At 39.4% G+C, this 18,269-nt stretch overlaps 1 protein-coding gene across 3 annotated transcripts in view; it reads right to left on the bottom strand.

Annotated features, from left to right (window-relative positions):
* PPP1R12A (protein phosphatase 1 regulatory subunit 12A) overlaps window positions 1–18,269 on the bottom strand; it is a 214,819-nt gene that overhangs the window by 104,696 nt on the left and 91,854 nt on the right. For all 3 annotated transcript variants that reach the window (XM_075124336.1, XM_075124334.1, XM_075124335.1), the window contains exon 3: window positions 1,327–1,445. In XM_075124336.1, the coding sequence (XP_074980437.1) occupies window positions 1,327–1,445 (119 nt within the window). The remainder of the gene's footprint in view (window positions 1–1,326; window positions 1,446–18,269) is intronic.

Here is an 18,269-nt window from a genome sequence, read left to right as displayed (position 1 = left end):
CTTGGGTCACTGCATAGTTTATTGTGACTTGAGATTATTTAGATAACATCTTGAAGCTAAAGGTGTACAATATCCCCTAGGTGGGCATGTATAATTCAGTGTTATGGAGAACCATACACTAGAATGAGTGAAAGTACCCTTTAAAAACAAAAAGGAAAAAACTGCCCATGACTTTGGGTGGGCAGAGAGAGAGAGAGAGAGTGTGTGTGTGGGGGGGGGGTGCGCACGTGTGTGTGTCCCCTATCTGATTTTGTGTGGAAAAAACCATTATTTCAGCCTCCATTTTGAGTGTCACCTTGATTATGTACTTCACTGTAACTGTCAAGTTAGACTGCATCATTCCTTGTGTTTGGGAGGGAAAGGTGGGACTGGCACCTAGGGATCTGATCCTTAGAAGGTCATCGACTGTTGAATAGCCTTACCCTAGTGGGACAAGGGAGGTTAGCAACAGTCATTAACTTAACAACCCTCTGCCAGCAATTCCACTCCAGGGCTGGCACACAGAAAATCCTAGCATAAGAAGAGAAGTAGGAAAAAGATGTCACAACCTGCTTTTAAAAGGGACAGGCTCTCTAGCAAAAAGACACCTTCCAAAATGAGAAAGCTAAGCAGGAGGCGTGGGGGAGCAGAAACGGTACTGACCAGCTGAAGGACACTGCCCAAAATCCAGAAGACTCTCAGCAGTGGTGAGACCACTGGAGGGAGGAGTCTGCATTCAGGTGTGTGTTAGTTTTTCATATATCAGTAAACCTCTGGCGCTTTTCTATGAATAAAATGTTTGTGTTTAAGAAGATCCTTTCCAAAAAGCCTGTGCATTCTTTACGTTAACTATAATAATGGTCCCCAAAAGAGTTAAATGGTAAACTGGCATGCCCATGCTGGTGGACCTTTGGGGAGAACATGCGTAGGTACTGGGAAGACTTGGGAGGTTGAGCACTGGTCTTGGGACCCTACAGCAGTTGTGTGACAGGGCCCATATGCCAAAAAATGGTATCAGAATGGAAGTCTATGCCCCAGGACTGTGTCAGAGGTCAGAACAAGCGACAATGTCTGGACACTGCTCAGAGCCACTTGGACACTAAAAAGCATGTGGGATAAAAAAACTGGATCCAGTACAGCAGCCTGTATTGGTTCCACAAGGGTGAACTTAGACAGGGCTGTAACAATGCCTTGGAGGTAATGTTTAGCAGTATATATGGTTCACTGTAATTCTTTTAAAAATAAAAATCACTAAAAATGTCTTTCAAACATTATTTTCTAAAAATACTTCCCATAAAGCATACTTAGGTTTAAAAGATAATACTAGACTTCCACATTCAACATTACCTTGTCTATTTACTTCATTTTGAAGCAGCTCTTCCATTGCCTCTTCCTCAGCAATATCTAATGGAGTGTCTCCTTCACTATTAACAGCTCCTACATGTGCTCCTTGACTAATTAAATACCTATAAAAGAAGAAGAAAAAAAGAGTTGGAAGCTAAAGAAAACATAAGGTGAGCATCAGGTTAATAAAGTTGGGTACAGTGAAGGAGTAACAAAAGCTGTTAGAACCTGGGACCACGCACGGCAACTAAATATTTTATATTACACACACATACATATACAGTAAGAATAAGACCACAGGTTTACCTACAAGTGTTAGCTATTTAGGGCAGCATTTCAGATAAGATGTATCTTATTAGTATATGGTGCCAATCTCTGTAGTTAGCCACTGAAAAAATTCACAGTCATATACTGATAGATCTCTTCAGGGCTTGGGTGCACAAAGTGTCCAATGGTAAATGAAAGGTTTTCCTGAAGAACATAGGAGCCTGAGACATCAATAATTGCAGGATTTAAGTTTTCAGATTAAGAAAGTTGACATTCCTAGTACTTATGACTGCAAAGATAACATTTGGAAGGTTGATACATTATTCTTTGCCGATTTGGGAAGAATAATGTCTCCAGTGCCTTCAATTCTGCTCCTATCTTAGCCAAGCAGCGGAAAAAGTTAACCAGACTGCTTAGTTTCACTCTCGCTATTCATAGTTCTTTAAGCAGCAATGAAACTTATGTCAATTTCACAGTGCAAGTGCTGATGGGGAAAAACTATGAACAACAGAAGAAGGGAGGGAAGACAACTACTGAAGACCTCTTTTTTACTCCCTTCACCTTTCAGCTGCCAAGAGGATGCAGCAGGAATAGCATACTGAAGGCCTGTCCCCTTGCAGCAATCATAAAGGCTCTGGCAGTGGTAAAATATTCGGTTTCCATTGCAACATCTAGAGGGAGTGAGGCTTCAAATTTAGAGACATACTAGCCAAAGTTGCATATTAGACATGGCACTCCCAAGCAAGGTACAGATTCACATGCTGGCAAAAATCCGAGCACCTTCCTGTGCAGCAGCACAAGGTGAAGAAGTTATTGTGCATTCCACCAGAGGGCTGACCCCAGTTCTTGCTAGTAGGGCCCATTACATCATTAGCTATATATGCGCATGCATGCCCACACACCCTTGTCTAGGTAGGCTGAGCATTCCAGCGGTTTGGTGTCTAATACGATTCAATATGTAAAATGTTTTATTTTAAAACTAGGGTAGGCACTGAGACCTGGCATGAACAATCCAAATCAGGAGGAACTTATTTCTGGTTTTGGAGTATCAGATAGATAGGTTCCAACAAAGAGCCATAAGACCGACATTTTAACAGTTAGAACTTGATTAACTCCCTTATCTCTATTAAACTAGAAGTCTATGAAGTTTTTGGAACCTAGCAGCCCAATGTATATTCTACTGATGTCAAAGTACCCAATCAATAGTGACTGAAGCTTCAGCACCACTCCAGATTGCAACCTTACAAATTTCTAACCATGAAGTTACTACCTCTCTTATGGATTTATTTTGTTACAGTAGTACTCAGAGGTCCAAATCCCAGGCACTATACACAAAGATGGTTCTTGCCTCAAAGAGCTTACAATTTAAGAATGAGCCACAAATCTCTTCAGCATAAGCCTTCCGTATATTACACATACACACTCCCTTTTGTGATGGATAGAGACAAATATAATGTGCTTTATTAAGCAGTACCTTGTTTCCTGCCATATTACATATATGAAATATACAACCTGTGGGAACTGCAGATGCGCAGCAATTTTTATTTTGGGTTCTGAATGCAGCTTGTGAAACAATTTTAGGGATCAACTTTTTTTCAAAAATGGGCTATTAGCAAGACCTGCATATAAACTGGGCAGTACTCCTCCAGAGGTGGTCTCTGATCTAATTGCTAACCTGTTCAGGAAATCTCTTAGCGAATTTACATCCTGACTATTTTTGGCTGAAATGTCCTACCCATCCTTTAAGGCTCATGCTCCTTACCAGAGCATACATCACTACCAAACATGCATGTACGTTATTCTTTTTCCCATTTTATCCAGATTGTGACAACATAAGATACACTCACTGCAACAACTGAAATTACGGCTAATGAAAGCAGGTCTTATGCACAACAGAAAAAAATAGCCTTCAAGGTTTCATCATTTCTCTCTAAGGACATGTAACAATCCCTCTCCTGTTTTTGAAGACTGCTCTTCAGTGGAGAAGTCTATCCACCAGTAATAAAATCCCACTGATTGAAATGTTAGCATCCTATGATTTCTTTTCCACTTTTCTTAATTTTTGCCTTTTGCAACATACCATCTTCTTATCCATGGCTATAAAGATTACTATTACTCTTATGATTTCTCTGCATAAGAAGTGTAAAAAAGGACTCTGTTCACTTGCCTAAATAAAAAGCAGTCTTCCTTGCTAAAATGTCTGGAGGATGGAATTGTTAACCACACCTCCAAAAAGGGGTGGAGTTAGGGAATACACGGACAAGAAAAAGCAGGACTGGCCTGTCTGGCTGTGGATTCTGTTAACACCTTGTGGATGCCAATGGAAGGACTATTTTTAGTGACTTTTCTAGCTGCATAGTTAATTAGTACCCTTAGTATAGTGCTAGTTAGATTTAGTGTGTGTTAGCTGTAGTTTAAACATTTCCCTGGTGATGCCCTCACCGGGGTTTAAACATTGTCCGTTGTGTGTGGGAGCAATCCCCAAAAGTGATCCCCACATGTGGTGCTTGCTGTGCTCAGGTGAAGCTGATGTTAAGAAGCAGCGTTTGCGTCCATTTGGTGAACAATCTGCAAATCAGATAGTGAGGGATCTTCGTCTTAGGTAGCACTTGCTCAAACAGGCCACGTGGCCTGCTTCAGCACAGATGCCTTCATCAGATCGGAGGTCGCCCTCAGGTTCTGAGTGTTACAATTTCATGCTCTGGTGCAGGAGCCTCTCTGAAGAGATGGAGGAGCGAGGTAAGAACCACAGAGCTCCGACACCAGCCATGGGAAGTAAGAAGGAACTGAGGGAGATTGGGGCACTGTTGCCTCATATAGCTGGGGAGAAGCTATGGGCCACAAGGCGCAATCAGCACCCCACTACAGATATTGCTAGGCAAAGTCCTCCAACCCCAGTACACTTGGTGCACCCCCCCCCCCAAGTGGAATACACAGATGTATTTACTCACAGAATAACCTGCTAATGCTTGAGGCAGAATAGAATATCACTTCTCTGTATGAAGGTATTTTGGCTCTGCAGCACTGACAGGAAGAAAAATGTGACTGGCTTCAATGAAAATTAAGGAGCATCAAGTCCTGTCCGTCATATTCCAGAAAGCAATGGGAAGTTTTCACAGTGACTTTCATGGTTAGTTGCACTTCCAGCTAAATATGAATTTAACGAATTTTAATAATGTGGTTCCAATCTTGTCAGTTTGCACACATGAATGGGAGATCTGTTGCAAGACAATACGTGACAAATGTACTTCATATTGACCACTGTAGTTTAGTTTGATTTAGGAAAATACTTCATAGCACATACTATATGTTTGCAGTATTTCTGAAGCGGTGTTGGTCCCAGGATCTGAGAAAGACTAGGTAGGTGAGGTAATGTCTTTTATTGGACCAACTTCTGTTGGTGGAAGGGACAAGCTATCGAGCTTCACAGAGCTCTTCCTGAGGTCTGAAAAAGATAACCACAGTGTCTAAGCCAGTGGGAATGGACCGTTAAGCATGGGGGTTCACACTTCGCAGGACATCGCTTAAAATGAAGTGGGCGTTAAGGCTAACAGGTCGTAGGGCATCACAAATTGTTGTAATGAGCCATGAAACCAGGGAGTCTGTTAAGCCCATGGTTTTTCATGTCCAGAGTCATAACTAAGTTCCCATTAATTTAGGTTGGCTTTTAAGGTATTGTGCAGGTTTTTTTTGGAGGACAAGGATTGCGAGATCCTGTGTGGAATGATTGCTTTGTGAAAAATGTTCAACCACAAGTAATACGGTGATTTTTAAACAATTTTATGGGAGAGTTCATTCAAAAGCATAGTGATTGGTTTCACCCACATAGGTGTTGCTGGGACATCTGATGCACACACGTGTTGTTGAAAGGCAGTAAGACACATGGATCTTGAAAGGGGTGTGTGTAGTTGGGGTGGGGGGAGTGGAAGAAACTGATCATCGTAGCAGTGGTGCTATGTCCACAGATATTTTCCCAAAGTGATCACTCCATATCTCATCTTTCAGTCCTCATCCTCAAGAGTGCTAGCACAACACTTAAAAAGATGAGCCCAGGAACTTAAATTCATAACTCTGCTGGACACTGAACCATGAACTTAGACACACTGGTATTATGGCTTATTTCAAAAAGTTGTAACACCCTACTGCCTGCTAATGCTTAATTGCCCATTTCATTTTAAGGGGTCTCTTACAGCTTGTGAAAAACCCTAAAAGTTAATCTGTCCCTCCTTAAATTTAGCTTAGACACTCTGGTTACCTTCTCCAGACCTGAAGAAGAGCTCTGTGAAACTAGAAAGCTTGTCCCTTGCATCAAGGGAAGTTGGCCCAATAAGATATTATCTCATCTACTTTGTCTCAGTACATACTATATACAGAAATACATTTTGTAAAAATAAAATATTACTGTGAGAACACCTATAAGGATTTTTGCTCTATATCTTTGCTGAGAAGTGTGGAAATCACTATTGTTCTGTAAATTATGATGTGTGTAGAACAGTGAGACCTTGCTTTAATAATAATGGCACAATTTAAAGTTTGCATTTCTATGCAAATTATTTGTCACAAGTGCAATGGTATTTGCTGAAAAGTGCATTCCATTTGTGAAAGTTACTGGAGTCGAAGCTCTAGAAAGTACTCCACAAATCTATACCACACGATAAGTATGTACAAGTTCTCACTTCCAACTTATTTTCCAAGCTTAAAAAAAAAATGCTGCGAGGATTAGATAAATTTTAATTGTTGACATTGAAAAAATAGATAACATTTGTTACTTCAATATATCTTTCTTATAGGGACAGAAATGACATCTGGAATCATCCGGGTAGGGTCTAGCAGCTTATAAAAAAGATGACACATGCCAAGTCACTTTGTTATATTACTTCCAAAAGTTCAAAAGTTGCTGGAAAGGAAGGAAGGAAGGGAAGAGAGATTTACCCATAAGAGGGTATACAAATTTTAACTTATTTATTCTTTTTAAATCTAGTTAATCCAACATCGTGAAACTATTTGGGGAAATGAAAACACCATTGTACAGTTCCAATAAAATGACAGGAACCTTTGATACCATGTCCAAGCAGTTTGTTTTCAGCAGGCAAGCTCTGAGGCAGTGGAAAAGTAAACATTCAATATACAGTGGAATCCAACTATTACAAGCAAGTCTTTTCAGATTTTTAAACTCTTTCAAAGCTTTTGCACAAAGGACTCAAAACAAGTTAATTTTTTTAAATCACCAAACTTATCATGGGATTGGACAAAATGGCTACGCACCATACTGTATTTAATTTTTTTAAAAGTGTTATTAAACAGAGTACCCTCTACAGAGATAAAGGATACATTTTCGGAGATCTGCACATTCCATTAGAGATTTCTCTAGAGATACAAGTTTAAAAAAAAGTAACAAAAGCGAAACAGCAGTTTGGTCACTGCCAAGGCTATCTTTGGACCAAGAGGTTTCAAGTTTGATTTTCAAACCTGAAGTATCCATTCTTAAATGCACAACTATGTGGACTCAAAATTGTGAGTGCAAAGAATTGCAGGTGGAATACTGAGGGTACAAGGAAAGCCATGTCCTCCCCCCTCTCAAAAAGATCAGACCCTCTCTTGTCCAGATGTTTCTAAACACTACTGTAACCTAACCTTAGATTATGCATCAGTTATACTGATTACGTAAGAATCCCCAGTTATCACTTTGAGGGTTGACAGGTTCTTGCCCAAAGATCAGGCCCAGTATTTAAATCATTCTATAGTTGGGAACCTTGATGTGCACAGTTGCAACACTTACAATATAGCTATATTTAAAAATATAGTTTATTAATAGATTTAGCAGAGTCACAAACACCCCAATTTAGTAAAATAGATAGAGATACTACAGAATGTACATCTACACACCCATATACTCTCACACCATCCCTTGCAGAACAAACTGAAATGTTAATCATCTTCCTCATCACTATCAGCTTCCCCTTCACCACCCGGGGCCATCATTCTGGCAGCTCCCAAGGGCTACATCTCTCTCTCCTACTGCCCCCAGGCTGGGATGCCACTTTTATAATATGTTATACTGATGCCATTATGTTTGATGCATATTCAGTAGGGAATTGTTTCCCTTCTCCTTATTTGTATTTTCTCACCTCACTAACACTGGAGTTTTTTTTCCCCCCCGATAGGTTAGTACAGGGGTCGGCAACCTTTCAGAAGTGGGGTGCCAAGTCTTCATTTATTCACTCTAATTTAAGGTTTTGCGTGCCAGTAATACATTTTAGAAGGTCTTTCTCTATAAGTCTATATTATGTAACTAAACTATTGTTGTATGTAAAGTAAACAAAGTTTTTAAAATGTTTAAGAAGCTTCATTTAAAATTAAATTAAAATGCAGATCTTATCAGTTTAGTGGAGTGGTTCTTAACCTGGGGTGTACGCACCCTGTAGGGGTGCGAGATGCCCTTTCGGGGGTTCAAGACATGCAATATTTTTTTAGAAGGTAAATCATCGAAAACACAAATTAAGCACAGACACAAGTACAAGTACTTTGTTTCATCAAACCTATGTATTTATTAACATTGTACATTTAACAATTACTGTAATATACAAAGGTTTTAAGTTTTCAAGCTAATTGTAGTGTAATTTTTGATAAGGGGTAAGAACATATTTTGAGAACTCCAGACCATCAGCAGGCTGAGCGGGGCCAGGTGTAGTATATTAAATTGCTCCCCATAGGAATGTGCTAGTTACGGTGTAATACTTATGGCTGCCAGTCCTGATGCTCTGAGTTGCATGGTAAGGGGACGGGGAACAGGGGTGGTTGGATAGGTGTGGGAGTCCCAGGGGGCCTGTCAGGGGTCGGAGGTGTGGATAGGGGTCGGGGCAGTCAGGGGACCAGAGGGCTTGGATGGGTGGAGGGTTCTGGGGGGGGCAGTCAGGAGGTAGGGGGTCCTGGGAGGGGGTGGTCAGGGGACAAGGAGCTGGGGCGGGGGGGGCGGGGTTGAATGGGTCAGCAGTTATGAGGGGGGGCAGTCAAGAGGCAGGAAGTGGGCCAGCTGTTTGGGGAGGCACAACCTTCCCTACCCTAGTGTAGTATATTAAATTTCTCCCTGTAGGAATGTGCTACTTATGGTGTACTACTTACGGCTGCTGGTGCTCTGCAAGTAGCACGTTCCTATGTAGGGAAATGTAATACACTACACCAGCGGACAGAACCCCAGACCGGTGACAGGCTAAATGGGGTTCCATTCACCCAGGCCGGCAGCAGGCTGAGTGGGGACGGTAGCCGGGACTCCGGCTGGCAGCAGCGTGCCAGTAAAAATTGGCTCGCGTGCCGCCTTTAGTTGCCGACCCCTGAGTTAGTATATCAATTATCTCAATTTATTATATTAGTCATTCCGTTACCCTTTTGTGGTTAGATATCACATTTGTTATTTGTCCTAACTGGTTATTTCAGTTCTTCCCAAGTTCTAAGTTGTGGTGTACCTGTTAAGTTTAAAAGGAATAACTTAGGAAAGCCCCCATACCAACCTGCTTTAACACATCCTCTATGTTGAAGTCACAGTCATACATGGACCTTATGCTTTAGCTCCATTGATCCAGTTGAGAGGTCCCAGACATATGTATGCTAACTTGCTGAAGCTAATGTCTTACAGGATACAGGCCTGTAGGTTTCTGGCATTACTGCTGAATATAATGGAAAGCAATAAATATAATGAAGGCAAGCTAGCCCACTGGGCTCCAGTAGCAGTGAACATAATAAAGCAAACTAGCCTACTGGGCTACACTGCATGGCTTGGCCGATACTGCAGAAAGAAGTTTGCCTTGAAATCCCATTCTTTTGGGGAGGTAAAACTTTGTTTGTGGCCCACATATTTTAGGAACCCTACTCTGTGTATATCCTTCAACAGCTCTTACATGCAGAATTTAAACTAAAGTTTGCAGGTCCTGTCTTGAAAAATAAGAAAGCAACTCTCCCCTTATATTTAGAAACCCTGACACACTTTCACCCATTTATGGGAAATACTTTAAAAAAAACCTTATATGATAAAAACATGAAATTTTTAATAATTCAGAGTCCAGATTAATTCTCCTATAAGATAAATGCCACATTTTGTCTACTCTAAGTCCCAGTTTCAACAGGTCTGAAGGCCAATATTTTATCTCAGGGCTTTGCTTAAAAGCTCTGCCTCAGGATCTTCATGTGATGCAGCGAAAACTATTGCAGAACTCTATTAATATTAAGCTAATCTCTACAATATACTGGGACATGGTTTGTGACCAGAGAGGGAGGGGGTTTCCTTTGAAACACAGATAACTAAAATAGGGAATTTAAGGGCTTAGAGGGAGACTGCTTCAGAATCTGGCACAATGCCCAAGCTCTAATCTACTTTAGGCATAAACAATTACTTTGTTGTACAGAACTTCGACATCATGATTTAAGATTTTATCAATATTACTTAAAAGGATGGCAGTAGAAAGATGGGCATGTACCTTCATTGTGGTTCTGCTAGAATACTTAGTTTTGGAACCAGGTTTACAAGGTCATTAGGGAGATAACTGGATGGTTGATACTGCTGAATCCGATATTTATTAGGATGGAGACTGAGAAAACGTGTCACCAACTGGGAGAAGTGGCAGGACAAATTGTTCTTAAATTCAGAAAAGACCTCTCCCAGAAGTCTGGACCGAGATTTAACAAGTGAAAAATAAGAGGACTGCCATATGCAATAGTCAGCGTTCTGTAACTACAGTGAAGTTGAGGATGCCTCCTGGAAGGTTTCTTCATATACAAACCCACGAGCAGCCCTCAGGATGTAAATTTAGGCTATGCACTTTTGTTTGGTTATTTAAGTAGCGTGTAGGATCAATGTGTCATTTTCAGTCAGTTGTAGGCAATGTTATTTTTGAACCAAGTTTCTTTAAGAACTTATCAAGTCTATGTGACAAGCTTAATGTTGAAAACTATATTATTCTCGTGCAGGAAGTCTTTCTAAATAAGGGTAACATACTTTTCTAAGCATACCCAAGAAGAGATTCACCAATTTAACACTTCCTTACATATTTCTCTTTGTGGTAGAGACTACACAAGAAATCTGAGCTCAAAATCAATTTTGTGGAAAAAATTATTACTGGCAGTCTATATGAAGTTAAGACTGGAAAAACTATCTTCATGACAGCTGTGACGTCAATTACGGGCAGAGGAACTAAGAAGTGTAGTGTGCTGCTTAGTTTTCAGGATTAAAGAGTAAATTATTGTTTCAAATCTTTGTTTATATACCACTATGTTTTTAAACAGCTTTTAGAATATTACAAGTTTATGATTTTGTTTAAATAAAATCCCTGCGGTTCACCTTTAAAGTATACTTTGCAAATCCCTTCATTTATTAACACAGGACACCAAGGGGAATTCAGTTAAAATATCTATCTACACAATTAAGTTTCTTTTTATCACATTTAAAAAACTGGGTTTGAGTACTTAATATTAAGAGGTCAGAGTATTCTAAAACATTATAATAGCTTATCAAATGACCCTTTTACTGTTCACTTTTCCTGGGGTTCATACTTTAAGAAGATAGAAGTCACCACAACAGGATTTTAATTAACATAAAACTAACATTCAATGGGAATTCTGCCATTGATTACACTGGAAATAGGACTGAGCCCAAAAAACCCTTAGATTTTCCCTTTAATTTAAAACTATTAGGAATTCTGGAAGGCAGGCAAATCTGCAACTAAGTGAAAACTATCAAGAAACATACCATACACTTATTAAAATTAATATTTGTACTCTTATGTAATACTTTTCATCCACAAATCCCAAAGCACTAAAGTATTAAATAAAAGAACTAGCATTTTCATACTTATCCACAATATTTTTAAGGGTTTAAGGCAAAGAACCAAAAACAACCTCACCTCATCCCCCCAAAAAATATGAAGCCAAAAAAGTTGTACCATATTAATCTAATCTCAAAGTACTCTAGGCTCTTTTTTGTAAATAACCTTTACTTTAAGGTTATTTCTTGGCTTTTAATGCTATAAAATTAAATGATAAACAAATGTAACCCGCATGACACAGATTTTTAGGCTCCTTTTAAGAAGGTTTCTCTGAAAAAGCCAGTTTTAAAATAGCAATCCAATTACTTTTACTCATAATATTAAATCAATAAATTTGAAACTTAATTTTTAATTCAGCCCAATAATGAAACAGGTATATTCCACAACAATGAAATCACTACACATCTCAAATCTATTTCATTCTAAACATATATCTGAACGTCACAATATAGTCTTCAGATCTATATTAAAAAAAACTGATTTTGTTTCAACAGTTGTATTGATGTGGGAGGGTTTTGCTCTTTTTCCCCCCTTTAATTGCATTTCACAATACAGGTAAATGAATGAGGATTTTGCAGTAAGTGGCTCAAGAATACCTAGTCTTTTAAAGAAATCTTTCATGCAGAGGAAAATCTCTATGAAACCTTACTTCCAGTATAGCTTGTCTGCAGTGTAAATACATTGTTTCAGAGAGTAACACAGCTTCCATCAGCCTCACCTATGTGGATCAGGAAAGTGATTAATAGATCTAATGGAGAATGGCAAAGGTAGAATAGAGAAATGGAGGTAGAATAGCAGAAAAGAGACAGTTCATCTTAGAAAAGAGACAGTTAAAGGAGGATATGATAGAGGTCTATCAAATCATGAATGGTATGGAGAGAGTGAATAAGAAGTGCCATTTACCCTTTCACATAGCCCTAGAGCCAGAGGTCATCCAATGAAGTTAAAAGGCAGCAGGTTTAAAACAAACAAGGAAGCATTTCACCCAACGCACAGTCAACCTGTGGAACTCATTGCCCGGGGACGTTAAGACCAAAAGCATAACTGGGTTCAAAAAAGAATTAGGTAAGTTCATGGAGGATAGCTCCATCAATGGCTATTAGCCAAGTTGGTCAGGGACAAAACCCTGTGCTCTTCCAGCTGCTAGAAGCTGGGACTGGACAACGGGACAGATCACAACACTTGACCTGTTCTGTTCATTCCCTCTGAAGCATCTGGCACTGGCCACTGTTGGAAGACAAGATACTGGGCTAGACCACTGTCAAGTTCTTAGCTCTGACCTTAACACGGCATGGCAGCACAGGTACTTTTCACCATGTCTAGGTTGGTATCTTGTACGTTTTTAAATTCCTGACATATAAAAATGTTCTGCTTCTCTCCCCCAAATAAACAGTTACAAAAAAGGGAGGTATTAATCCTCACTGAGGATGGATGAGCAAGATAAATGTGGAGTTTCTAGACCAGCCTATTTTTGAGGTAGGACATTCTCCAAAAGTGCTAGAAAACTAAGAAATGAAACTTCATTTTTTAAAAAATCTCATAACTAAACAAGTGTCTCACCACATTCAAACTCCAACTCTGACTAGCGAGCAGCAAAAGTTTCAGATGGAAGACACTGCATCTACCAAATCCCAAATTCTAAACCCAAAACCTAATGTTGACATCGATAATCAATATCAAACTAAAAAAAAATTATAGCTATTTATTTAGGAACTTAAACAGGTTTACAAGTCATTGCCACAAACATCAGAAATAAAACATTAATTATTACAACATTGAACATATTTTTGTTTAAAGAAACACTATGCGGTAATATAATCAACAGGTCTCTATATTTAGCAGGATGTTTCCATATTACAGTATAAGACTTTCGCACTACCCTGGACATAATCAAACTTATGATCATTTAGATGAATGCGGCAGTTCACACTATGGAGCTACTACTTTGGCATATTTGGCCAATCTAATACACCCTTCAAGTCTTCTCCTTCAAGTTCTCCTGAAAATACATTTCTCCCAAGAGAAACCCTAGCCCTCCGCTCAACCAGTTATTTATTAAGTAACAACATATGGAACCATCACATTGCCTGCCTAACAATTCCTTTTAAATTCAAATTTGTCATCCTCAAACCAACATCCCATTCCCACTCCGTCTATATTTTCTAAGGATCTATCCACATAGCAAGTACAACCATGTTTTTGTAACATCCACATAAAACTTATCATGGGTCAGCCTATGGTGTCTATACACAGCACATTAGCTGTATTTAAGTGGGTTTGGGGAGAATCTAAGCAGCTTTCTTTACCACTTCAGCAAGGAACTGGAAGGCTAAACACAATAGTAAATATACTTTGGAGTGTCCTACTGAACTGAGAGCTGACAAGAAAGAAGACTGGCTGAACAGAATACATGGACATGGTAAGAAGGTCCAGTGTACACTGCAAAACTGTGACAAATCCATTACAGGAAGAAAACCACAAGACAACTTGAGAGATGAAAAGTGAGAGAGACACTTAACATCCAGTGCTTCCAACTGAATATTAACCATGTTGGGTTTGGACAATTATCATGTTTGTAACAAGCCATGTCACTATCTACATTGCAATTTTTAATGGAGTTTGTAACTAAACACAGACTGAAAGCCTTTCAGAGAAGGGACCTTGTCATTGTCCTCATCTCTGCACCACCTAGTACACACTGCAGTTGCTACAATGTAAGTGCTCTAAACTGTGGAAAACAGTGGCACAAGGATCAGCACTAGACCTTTAATAAAAGTAGTAAAGCTTCAATTTTGAATGAACTGATGGGGCCCTCAGAAGTGGGTAAGTATGGCATACTTACCAAGTACTGGGTTAATCCAAACCCTGGTTGCCGGTGTGTCTGGAATTGCCCTCCTGTGGTTCCAGTCATACCTAGGAAATAGGAGTCAATCGATGGCGATGGACAGTTGAGAGTCATCACCAAGGAATCTGAAGTGTGGTGTTCCTTAAGGATCTATCCCATCTCCAATACTGTCAGTGTTTCCAAATATGCTTCTTGCTGCAGTCATTTGCTAACAATGGCCTCAATCTGTTGATGATATATGACCGTGTATCTTTTGCCTCGCACATGCTACAGTTGGTTCTCTACTATAGACGAATATTTAGGTAACTCTGCAAACTGGATGTCTGTGCCAATGACACCTATTAAAATAGTTCTCTACCTGCTAAAACAAGAAAGGTACTCCCTACCACTTCACACCTCAAAACAAATACTGTAAACTGGTAGTTTTGCAACACACTCACGTTCAAACCCATTTTTTCAGGCCAAAAAGGAAGGAGTCAGAAGTTCTCCACTGAAAATATCAGTCCCTGGACAAACATCTAGGCACTTAGCTCGATCAGCTTATCAATTATTAGGTAAACACAAAAGGAGAAAGATAGTATCCAACAAGCACAGGAAAAATATCAAAGGTTCTCAACTAGGGGTTTGAGGCCCCCTAGGGGGCTGCAAGCAGGTTTCAGGAAGGTCAACAAGCAGGGCCAGCTAGAGCATGGGGCAGAAAGCTGAAGCTCTGCTACACGGGATTGAAGCCCAGGCCCTGAGCCCCGCCATCCAAGACTGAAGCTGAAACCTGAGCAATGTAGCTTTGAGGGGGGCCCTGTGGCATCAGGCCGCAGGTAACTGCCCTGCTTGCTACTCCCTAATGTCTGCCCTGGCTTTTATAAGCAGAAAAACAGTTGTTGTGGCACAGGTGGGCCGTGGAGTTTTTATAGCATGTTGGGGGGGGGGGGGGGGGCTCAGAAAAAGAAAGGTTGAGAAACACCCTGCTTTAGAGATCAGTGCTTTGATCTGAACTTGAAAACCGAACTTAACATAGTTAAGGCAAGCTGATATACTCTTTAGAAAACAAAAGAGTAAGACTTTATGATCACCAAGAGGTTTAGCCTTAGATAGATGCTTATGCCTAATTCCAAAAATAAGTTACTGGAGTTATTTTAACTTGGAAAAATAGCCAACACAATTGAGAGAGAGAGGGAGAGAGATGGGGGGGGGGGAAGTTATGAAGGGAATTTTTGTTGAGAAGGAAGGAGTGGGGGGTTTATTTACATAGGCATTTAATGTGGGATGTTTGCTTTGTTGAGGATGCACCATACAGATTTGTTGCATTTAATAGTTGTGGTACTTTTAAGGGAGAAGCTTCATGGCTATGCATCTTTTCTCTGTGTTGGGGAAGGAGGTTTAATAACTGTGGACCTGCCTCTCCTTCCCCCACAGTTAATTTCTATGTATTTGTCTAGTCAGTTTAGATTGTAAGCTCTTAGGGCAGAGATCATGCCTTAACTTGTTTAATGTGCTTTCTAAACTGCCATGTACAATTGATGGGTTGGTATACAAATAAAAATATACAAGCACATATATGTTGATGTCACCTGTTGTGAAAAACGTGAACTAATTGAAAGTTGAGCATCTTGATTGGCTGGCTCTTCTAAAAAAATGTATATGTAGGCTTGCTAACAGACAGCAACATGATGTAATCGAAAAGGTAAACCAACACTTCTTTTTTGTGCCACGCATTTAGGCTGATGCAATATTGACTTTCTGTCCAGATTGTTAAAATTCATCCAGGTCCTCATGTACCTTCCTAACTACTGCAACCTCCTCTTCTCTGGTCTCCCCAGTACCCAGGTCACTACACCCTTCCATCCATACAAAAGCATAGCTGTTGAGATCATCTTCCTTCCTAGTAACTCTGACCATATCTCTGATTACCTCCACTGGCTCCTGCTATTTTTATTTACTTGTCCCCTTAAAATACTTTCATAACTTTAACTCTCCTTCTTAAATTTTGTCTAAGTATGCCTGCCTTCACACGCCACCAAAATTGCCAGCCTCGGCTACCTATTTGTCCACTTCACCCACAATCACTGCCCGACAGTACTTAAGAAAGCTTAAGGGACAGCTGACATTTACTTTAAAAGCTTTGCATATATTTACAAATATATGATATTATTCCTGTCCTCCATGCTTCACCTATTGTATATCATCTTAAACTATGTTCCTCAGACCAAACACTAAAAACTTCACATACAACGAGACACCAATCTTAACAGGTCCTTTGCGTGCGGCTATAATACAAGTTAATTTTAGGTGGTATTTTGTAGAATCCACACTATATTTTATTTTCTCCACCTAGTCATTCTTCCTTCTTTTTCTTGTGCATCAAACCCTTTCAAATGTAACTGTTAAACGGAATGTTAACCTGATGAATGGTTTTATTGTGTTTATGTTATTTTTGGAAATGGCTTTCAGGGCGGCATATCTTCTACTTTGGTGGGTATAGGAGAATGCTGAAGCATTATTAAAATTAATGTTCTAGTCAAACTGCTTGTTTGCAAGAATTCAAATTCAAATCAACTACACACTGACAAATATGCATGGTACCAGATCAGACCATGAGAAAGTCTATTTTTATCAAACACTAATTTTTGCAGCTCAAGAGAAGTTACTGCCATTTCATGAAGTTTATTTAACATCAGTCTTAGTACTATATATAAAGCACAGAAAAACACATACTATAAACATTTTAAAATTGCTACTATTAAATGCCATCTCATGCTATTTCTCCTCCTCTTCGCTAGACTGCAATTTAACATCCATAAAGAAAGAAGAATTTGCTAGTTGCAAAAAAAAAAAAAAAAAAAAAGAGGCCCTAGATTTCTAAACTAGATCTTTTAAAAAGTATTCAGCAGTTTAAAATTATCACAGTTTAAAATTATCACATTATCACACAAAAATTTGTAGATATCTGCATAATTGGTTTTGCTGGATTTGTTACTGTTGTTTTAGTAGAAGGTAAATTTAAAGTTTTATCCATTATGCACCTTTAAAATAAAGGCTACATATAGTTATGCACAAAAAGCTTTGTTACAGTTACCACAAAATGTACCTGGACAAAACTAAAGAAATAAAAAGTTAAGTGACATAACCATACTCTCCCTTCCTTAACCCCACCGCACCCACATACCTTACCACCACCATGAATACTACACGACACAGAATGCACACCTCAAACTTAACTGCAACCAGAGGGATGCCAACCTTCCAGCATCCCCTTATTTGACGCATGCCATCCAAACATACCAAATATTGACACATCAGTGAGGTAGGAGAATAATTTGGTAATGGAGTAGTGCAGAACAGAGGGCCCTCATGTTTTTTTATTCTCTTTCCATACCTCTAATACATTGTCATCCATGTCTGTGAACCCATTTCTGCTATATGTCCCTTTTCCCCTCTGCAATACAGCTTCCTATTTTCACAGGTCTGCAACTTTCCAAAACATATGGAGGTTAAAATTTCTAATGTCTCATTTTTAATTCAGTGTGAATATGAGTGAAAAGGATGGGAAAAATCTTCCCAGTTTAAAGAATTGGAAAGCATGTAGAAATGGGGGAAATAATTCACAGATTCCAGGCCAGAAGGGACCATCGTGATCTCATCTGACCTGTGTAACATAGGCCTTAGAATTTCCCCAAAATAGATCCTAGAGTGTATCTTTTAGAAAAATATCCAATCTTGATTTAAAACCAGCACGTGTTGGACTATCCATCATTATCCTGGGTAAATTGTTTCAATGATTAAACTCTTCCTACTGTTAAGGCATACATTTTTAATTCCAGACTGAATTTGTCTAGCTTGAACTTTCAGCAACTGAATCAAGTTATATCTTTGCCTGCGAGATTGAAGAGACCATCATCAAATGTATTCTCAGTATATACAGACTGATCAGACCTTAACCTTCTCCTTGTTAAACTACATAACCAGAGCTCCTTCAATCTGTCATTGTAATATAGGTTTTCTAATCCTTTAATCATCCTCGT

This window comes from Caretta caretta, chromosome 1 (assembly GCF_965140235.1).
Source record: "Caretta caretta isolate rCarCar2 chromosome 1, rCarCar1.hap1, whole genome shotgun sequence".
In the NCBI taxonomy this organism is placed as follows: domain Eukaryota; kingdom Metazoa; phylum Chordata; order Testudines; family Cheloniidae; genus Caretta; species Caretta caretta.
This window is presented reverse-complemented; position numbering and strand designations above follow the sequence as displayed.